The sequence below is a fragment of the Lepisosteus platostomus genome, chromosome 3 (genome assembly GCF_059453375.1).
Source record: "Lepisosteus platostomus isolate fLepPlt1 chromosome 3, fLepPlt1.hap1, whole genome shotgun sequence".
NCBI classification, from domain to species: domain Eukaryota; kingdom Metazoa; phylum Chordata; class Actinopteri; order Semionotiformes; family Lepisosteidae; genus Lepisosteus; species Lepisosteus platostomus.
The window spans coordinates 9,784,509-9,793,575 of record NC_142613.1 but is presented as its reverse complement, the minus strand read 5'-3'; the positions used below and the strand labels follow the sequence as shown (position 1 = coordinate 9,793,575).

The following is a 9,067-nucleotide window of genomic DNA, read 5'->3' as shown; positions in this document are numbered from 1 at the left end:
CACGGACAATTTATTAAAATATTATAATCAAGGTAGTGCACATCATAAAAATGAAAAGGTGATCAGTGATGGTAAATTGGCCCTCTGTTCTTTACCAGGAAGCCAGATTCATGTTCACACCCCAGCCTTTCCATGTATTTTTCTGTACCCTAGAGTCCATACCGTTCAGGGTGTACCCAGCCCTGCACCCCGCAACCCTGTATTTGATGAAGCAGTTAGAAAACAGACAGATGGCGGACTCAATGCTAGGGATAAAACCTGTAAAATGAAGGCCAACTTTAAATAGGCATCAGTTTAACAGACATTATAAGGTTGATCATTTTGTATTCAGATGTCTTTAGTAGTACACAATGTCCAATGTCATCTCAAAAACGTTTAGAGCACAACAAAATAAAAAGCAGGGCTGGGCATTTTCATTTTTTTATTTAAATACAAAGACTGGATATCATGAAGTCAACATACTGTACATGGAGACAGGGTTTGTACTGGCATACATGATGTTAAAAGCAATATAATAACAGTAAACGCCTATTTAAAAGAAATGTGAGGTGCGATCAGGATCCCCTGGGAATGGTCCTGGAGTGAAAACCACACTGAGAACAGATCAGAGCTGCTGCAGGACAATGGTGAGGCAGTGTTTCACAAGCAGAAGTACACTGGAAGGGACCTGCGGACACCCACATCACTCCTTAGGGGCAAAGAGATTCGGGAAACTTCAGCTCAGCCCTCACTGCTAAGACTAAAGCCAGGCTTGTACAATGTGTAATGTACTGCCCCAATAATGTGACATTCACAAAATATCAAACAAGAGGTTCCCACTGACTAAAAAATGGGTTATGTGCACGAAACTAAAAAGGTGCACAACTCAATTCCCCATTTCTGAAATGGAGCAATTATCTTCTATCCTCCATGCAACACATGCTCCACACAGGACACCACTCGGGAAGGGTTTTCAGTGCAAGTTCAAAGCATGGGAAAGTGTTCAATGTAAGAGCTCAGTAAGCCATCATTTTTCAGCCCAGCTTTGCAAGAAGCTGCAGTTACAGGTAGTGCCCTGGCTCGGCACCCGAGACCCCATCACCCATGTTTCACCAGCACTGAAGGAACAGAAAACAACGATGGACAATTACTGAGCTACATCAAAACACGCCTGCAGTAGCCTACAAATCTGTAACTATTCAGCTCACGTCAAAGAAACGGCACCATTTTCTCAAGTGTGGCATTACATTTCAGCACTAAACACTGACCAAAATACACAAAGTGTCATAGGACCGTGCAACTCAGCAAGCTCTCTTTAAAGGGACGTTTGTGTCAGGTTGTCATGTTCAGCAGCAGCTCTGGGACTGTGTACTTTGACCTCTTCTTCTTTTGGCCCTTCGATACTTCCGGATTATGTCGGTGCTGGAAGAATGGGGATGGCTTCTGCAAACTTACCATAGTCAACCTCTGCAGAGGAAGACTTATTTTTCTATTTCTGTCAACCTCTTTAGTACACTATGTCAATATCATGTTTCATATTACTTACATTAGCTAGCACCCTTGCCAGCACCCAGGCCACCACATTCCACTTTAACACAAACTGAATTTTCCATAAATTAATCACGCATTTATATTTCTATGCGTTTCACAGAAATATTGAAATACAGAACTGGCTAGCTGAACAATGGCTTCAAAGCAGGAAACAATGTCCGTGACCTTGTTATATTCAGTCCTCCTCTTCTCTTCTTCAAGCAATGAAATCCAGGGGTCTGTTAAATCCACCTTTTCGGTTCATGTATTGCCTAAAAAAAAAAAGATTACATCACTCCCCCCTCCTCTAGCACATTACATCATTTTCCACCAATGGTATTCCTGCTCTCCCTGCAATGGAACACCTGCTGATAAGAGGACATTCCAGAGCTGTGCGATTGGTTGCTGATCAAGCTGCCTCTCTCTCAATCCCCCTTCACCTCACACTGCCTCCCTCTATCAACCTGTTCACACACATGGCACATCCACAGCAAAGCCCTGGAAAAAACAAACCAGGCCTTGCCGCACCCTGGGTAGGAAATCCAGAGGGGCCGAGGAAGACCGGATGAGACTAAAATGTTAGGGACTCATTTTCGTTCTGCCCTGGTTGGATTTTAAACACGGAAGCAAGGCATTGTGTCCTGCGAATGACTTGCAAGTAGTTCTGAAATTGCATTTTGCCATTCAGTGGTGAATATTCACAACACTGCAGTGCTGCATTAGGGATGAAGACAACGTGCAAGAGCAGGCCTACCCACTGGTGTTTCAGCAAATTCGAAACAGTACCAGGAGACTGTCCTAAAAAGTATTAACCCAGATTCCAAAGAACAGAGTGGTACAATTACAAACCGAAGAACAAATAGAAAACAAACCTATTTTAAACATGCACTACAAAATGAAGATCTGTTACACAATCACTCGTATTCATTAGAAAATGACAAAAAACAAGTTTTGTGAAGTGAAAGACTGTGAGAAGGGAAGTGTGGAATGGCACAAACCCAGCAGCGAGATTCAGTAAATCTTCCACCTTCCAGCTCACAACAGGAAGCTCATTTAGCAGAACGGTTTCCCAGCATCTCTGACTGGTGTAGAAATGTTACCCTGGTCCTATATTGGGTGCATCCTCCACTTTCTTTCTCCTCTCCTTTATTATTGCATTCTGAATTATGAACTCATAATTCCAAGTTGTGTTGCAGTTCTCAGTAACTCCTGCAGTGGTTAACTGTTTCACATAGCGGTATTACCAATAGTTATAATGTAATTCATAATTGTGTTACTTAAACCTGCAGATTAAACAGCAACAACTCCCACCACTGTTTCAATCCACGTTTCTAGCAATAACCATGATGTTAATTACCATTAGGAAATCGAAAAGAGCTATATATTACAGGTGTTTACGCATTTTGTAACAAATGTTTTTACTTTGATGTCCAAATCATTTTTGGCCTAACAGGTTTACTGTTGCCTGACAATTATGTTCTAGATGTTATTTGTTGGCATGTTTTAGTCCAACACCAATGGTAAGTGAGCAGCTGTGAACCCTCAGAACAAAGAGAGAAAAATGCAAATTTGTATCCTACAATCATAGAGCAGACTGAACAGTGTCAGGTGGGTCAGCGTACCCTTTCCACTCTGGATGGAAATAAGACACAGCTATGACTCTCTCGCAACCAGACCCTGCACCTGGAAAGACAAAGCTGTGGTGCTTCACCTCATTTGAAAATAGAGCCCTGAAGAAATAAAAATCCGCTGTGCATTACTGAAATTTCAGCACGGCACGTCAGTCTAGAAAGGTATCCTATTTCACATTAGAAATCAAGTTAAAGAACAAACACACAAGCACTACTGCAATAACTCAAGTGTGAACCTTGAGGTTTCAAGAATGTTCCGTAAATCCCCCTGTTGCTAAAATATATCTCATTGTAGCATATATGATGGATACTGGGAATTGTGGAGATTGCAATGGCGAAGTCTGTATATAGTTCCTTACTGCTTTTAGAGAACACCTGAAACATAGAGTAAGATGTAAGAGACAATGCACATATCAAGGAGAGACTAACCTGTATTTTCTCTTCTGGGAGACATTAACAGCATATGCATTGACAGAACCGTCACACTTCTTTCCCTGTGAAAGCACCACAAACATCACCGTCAAAACCAGTTTATCCATGACCTGCCATGAAGCAAACACTAGAAACTCAGCACTTGAGAGACACCTGGTGGTGACATATGGGATTGCAGGAGTCTTTCCTCTGCTGCTTCTCAGGTGAAGGCTATACTAATCAGGTGGAATTTTATTATTTTTTAATTTATGGATAATAAAAATAATAAAATAAATTTTGAACTTTTTACATTTTTGGTTAAATGGGACTCAGTTAACAATAGTTGCAGAACTATCTCACACATTAGACCCCTGCAGGTGTGTCTGGCCCGGACTGAAGTCTGAGTTTGCTTTCTTACCTTGGTGGAATCAAAGGTGCTGAAGCCCATGAGCTTCATCATCTCAATTTCCTCCTCTGTCTTCCCCTGCATGTCCTCCTCTGAAACACATGGAACGTTAGCATCGGAACTACACATAAAACACAATCTATTCCCTCAATCACAGAAATTCAAGAATTGTATTTTTTTGCCCTTCCAATCTGTAAATGATGGTTGTATTGTGGTGGCTCACCCTCTAAATCAGAGGAAAAAAAAGGATCCTGCCATGTTTTCCTCTGGATCACCCACTTATTGTGCAGAGTGTAACTCATCACTTCTCCACAGAGCACTCAGCCCTGATTGGAGAAGTGCTGCCTTAGACGTCACCACATAACTCAGGCACTCATCCAAGTCACGGATACCCTGCTCCAGTCCACCCAAACCCTGCGACGCCCATGGGGAATATACGGCTTTGCCACTCGCTTCCAAAAAGCTCTGCCCAGATTCAAACTTGTACAACTGTTGTGTAGGGCTCGACCTGTATTCCGATGCAGTGCTATACTTCCAATTCAGGAGCTTAAACTCATGTATTTTCTTTCATTTTTATGACAATTTTATATGCATGGCCGATTAATAATTGTATTTATTGCAGATGCTAGGTCTTATCTCTACCTACTCTAGGAAACGAAGTGGTATTCACCATCTGTCGCTCACAAACCTATAGTACGCGCCGAAGGGTTTTTCACGTTGCAGAAATGTTCAGCGTCACTGTGAACACCACACCACCGCTGCACTTAACCTGTTAACCTGTCACAATGGCCTTTTCTTTCTCACCGGAAATCTGATGCTCTTTCACATCTTTGATGTCCTTCTTGTCGTCCTTCTGTCTCGTAGGAGAGAGAGAGGAAGACCTGATGCGTCTTGGGGATCTGGAGTGAAGACAGACAGGAGAAACCTGGAGTGTGCTGAAAATCTCAGAGGTGCACAGGGGAAGCTGCGTGCTTGAGAAATGTTGAGAAATGTTTCGCAAACTATGGAAGGCAAGGATGAGCAGTAGCATTTGTTGCTATGATCAGGTATGCAGAGGGCTAGAGAATCTGGAGCTATTAAAACCTGATCTAGAAAACTCCAGGAGTCAAATTTGGCATGTAATCTTAAATTTTTGTAAAAAGAAGCAGTAGTGACCTCAGTCCAGTATTTGCATCTAGGGAATAACATTCTCATTAGACTTCTTTATCCAATCTGGATTCCTCAATGATATTGCATTTCATAACCACAAATTCGGAATCAGCAACTATTAAGTTGCTGCAACCTCAGCACAACTGCACAGAAAATTGAAACATGTGCCTGCTCCCCTGACAAGCCCACTTGAGTGACGGCAATGCTTTTATGAGTTCCACAGTGTTCCACAGGACACTTCGCAACAATTACAGGAGATCAGAGCATATCCACTTACTCCAACTGAGGGTCAGGGAGGAGCCAGAGCATATTCTGGCAAGTAACTGGCACAAGGCAGGGTACACTCTGGGCAGGACCCCAGTGCATCGCAGGGCACACACAGACACATACACTCACAACCAATTTTCCCCATAAGCTCATTCATCTACTATGCCTTTAGAATGCGGGAGGAAACCAAAGCACCCAGAGGAAATGCATGTGAGCAGGAGGAGACCATGCATACTCCACGCAGATAGCACCCCAGGTCTGGAATTGAACCCAGGACCCCAGTGCGGCGAGGCACCAGTGCTAACCACTGCACCAGCGCGGCGCAGCACATCTGCTTGTTGAAATTAGTGGAAGTGTCTAGCTGACCCCAGGGGGGGTCACTGGAGTGTGTAAATAAGAGGCAGTCCTGGCCAATTCAAGCCCCCCGCCAGGGCTCAGCCTTCTTTATGGAGTCACAGGAGGACCAGCTCTCCAAGAGTCCCATATATTAAAACCACGTGTCCGAACCTAGCGGGAGCTCACCTGGAACGCCGCCTGTGTGGGGACCGCGAGCGGCTACGCCTCCTCTCCCGGTCACGTGACCTGGAGCGCTCCCTCTCCCGCCGCCGCCTCTCGCGCTCCCGCGAGCTGGACCGGGAGCGCCGCCTCTCTGCTGCGGAGGACACAGCCAACACGCCGGTCAAGCAGTGCTGAAGGCCGGAAACACGAGCCTTCTTCACAGAACACAGGCAGCAATGCTCAATCAGGTTTTAACAATAAAACAGTTGTGAAGCTTGCACACGAATTTAAGAACCTTTGTATCTAATCATGCTCTGTATAGCAAATACACTATGCCAAATCCCTTAGCTTCTAATGTCATGAGTTCACGCCCATATAAACAATTTGGCATATTTCTGCTGTGCTGGGCATGATTAGTTGCAAAGGCTCTTGAATTTGCATAAATGAACACCACGATATCATGTCACAAGCGATAAAGAATCATGTAAATCAGTGGGTCTCAAACTTTTTGGACCAAGTACCACCCCTAATCCAACCAAAGCATCCAAGTACCACCTACAAGTCATCTTCTCATAGGAACCCCAGAAATTCTCAATGACCAACATGAGCGCGCGTGCACACACACTCACACATACATATGATAAATATTATAATAATAAACTTTATTTGATATAGCGCCTTTAAAGGTGGCTTCTCCAAGTGTTTTACAGAAAAAAAACATTAACAACAACTAAGAAAAAAGCACCATTTCAGTGAGAGGGGTGAGCCTGTTTAGTTGAGCAAAGCAGATGTGAATTAATTTTTCGAGCCTTGATACAATTCACAACAGAGTCTAACAGATATTTAATCGTCAGGCGTTTTCTTGACGGCAAAGGTCTCGCGGTGGATGTTGTAATGCGTATTAATTTCTGGAGCAACCTATCTAATCCGTGCAACTACACCGTTATGTCGGCATGTCATTGCTCTAGCACCGTCTGTACAAACTCAGACGCATTTTATCCAGTCGAGGCCATTCTCTTCGATAAATTCATTCAGAAGCTGAAATATGTGCTCTCCTGTAGTTCCTGTTGGTAGCGGTTTACAGAACAGAAAGTCCTCATGGGACATGCCCTCAAACTCGTATCTAACGTAAACGAGCAAATTGGCCAAATCGACTACAGATTCATCTAAAGTTTTTATTTCATGCGCATGGGAGCGAAACACAGAGACGCTCTGTGTATTTTTCTCAAATTAGAGCAGTTCTTAAATATTTTTCTGTTATCACGCTTTCGTGTGCTCACAAGATTACCTGCGTTCGTAGCACGTATTTCTATGCATTCCTGTGTTTACAACGTTGGCATTGTTCCAAAATCACGTACATTCTCCTTTCTCCCTATTTGCTGGAGATACAGTAGCTTTTTTTAAATACAATTGGTCACTTGCATCCGTAGCACGCATTCCTATAGAGTGGTATAGAATTACAGAGTATCTCTTGTGTCCACTGAAGTATTAGCGCACACTGTATCTTAGTACGTAGGCTGCGTATTCGACACGTATTAAAATACAAAATATGAAAACCCGTCCCGATTTTTCAGCGCACACAACACAGTTCCAGGGTCATTTGGCGTACCACCTGGCGGCACTCCACGTACCACTGCCGGTACGCGTACCACAGTTTGAGAACCACTGGTGTAAATCATTATAGGGCAGCACAGTGAGGCAGTGGTCAGCACTGCTGCTTCGCAATGCTGGGGCCCCAGATTCAATACCTGTCCTGGGGTGCTGTCTGAGTGGAGTTTGCATGTCCTCCTCATGCTCACTTGGGATTCCTCCCACCAGTCTATAAAATAGTGGTAGGTTAATTGGTGTCTGGGAGAACTGGCCCTGATGTGAAAGTGTGAGTGTCTGTGTGCCCTGCGATGGACTGGTGTCCCATCCAGGGTGTACCCCACCTTGGGCCCTTTGCTAGCTGGCTCCCTGCGACTCTGAATTGGAAGAAGTGGTTAGAAAGTGGATGGATGGTCATGCCTTCTGCTTATTACTGACCAACAACGTTAATTCATTGGCTTTATACAGCAGCTTTCACCCAAGAAGGATCTGATTATATCATGTGGCTTATTTAGCTGCTATGGAGAGCTTGCACAGAACTCTAATCACTAATTCTAGGACGCAAGTTCTAAGACAATTTTTGATCAATTGAGCCTACAACTATATCACCTGTCTGCCAGTACCTGGATGGGAGACCTCCTGGGAAAGCTAAGGTTGCTGCTGGAAGAGGTGTTAGTGGGACCAGTAGGTTGTGCTCACCCTGCAGTCTGTGTGGGTCCTAATGTCCCATTGTAGTGATAGGGACACCACTGTAAAAAGGTGCCATCCTTCAGATGAGATGTAAAACAGATCCTGACTCTCCGTGGTAATTAAAGTTCACGGTGCAATTCTTGAAAAGAGTAAGAGTGTTAACCTGGCCAAATTTCCCATTGGCCTTTACCAGTCACAGTCTCCTAATAATCCCCTTCTCTGTATTGGTTTCATTACGCTGTTCTCCTCCCCACTGGCAGCTGGCGTGTGGAGAGTGTACTGGCGCCATATACTAGTAGTGTCGAATGGAGTGGATATTAATCAAATAAAATTACTGAAATACACGACTAAGGTTTAGACTTAAATTAAAAATACAATCAGTCAACATTCGCCTTACATTATTTTCTATTCCGATATTTACAATTTCCACACTAAAAGTACATTTAATACGTTTATAAATGACTAAATAGAGAAATTTCTTACAAGTACTTTTTTAATTTTGCGTAAGCAAACCACAAAGTGATAACTTCCAAAAGTAATGTTTTTCCTGTTGATAAAATAATTGATCAAATTAAATTCAGTAAATTATTTAAGCTTTTTTTCATATAAAAACTTCGGAGAGTGAATCATTGCAAACAGGACATGAACATATATCGAAAGTTAATTTCAAACCAGAAATGCCGTGCGTGTTACAGTTCCTGTTGTTTACGTGAATTCTTCTACGGTTTTGATTACGATTCTTCACACTCACCTCGTCTGGGAGATCGACTCCTGCTTCTCCCCATGGTTTCAACTGGTCCCACCGGATTTCAGGTGAAAAACACCAGTAACTTTCTCAGATAAGAGTCGAAAACAAATTTAGCAATCTACAGAAAACGCTAGAAACACGATCCAGTGCAACCGCTAAAAGAAACCGTGT

The 9,067-nt window shown here is 43.3% G+C and overlaps 1 protein-coding gene across 1 annotated transcript; it reads right to left on the bottom strand.

Moving 5' to 3' along the window:
• Nucleotides 1-404: 404 nt before the first annotated feature.
• Nucleotides 405-9,066, bottom strand: snrnp27 (small nuclear ribonucleoprotein 27 (U4/U6.U5)). The gene is made up of 6 exons (XM_088624413.1): nt 8,900-9,066; nt 5,896-6,025; nt 4,762-4,856; nt 3,970-4,049; nt 3,570-3,634; nt 405-1,781 (listed from the first exon to the last, which is right to left on the bottom strand). Exons 1-6 carry the CDS (start codon nt 8,931-8,933, stop codon nt 1,727-1,729), a joined length of 459 nt encoding a protein of 152 aa, XP_088480539.1. The 5' UTR covers nt 8,934-9,066; the 3' UTR covers nt 405-1,726.
• Nucleotide 9,067: the final 1 nt, after the last annotated feature.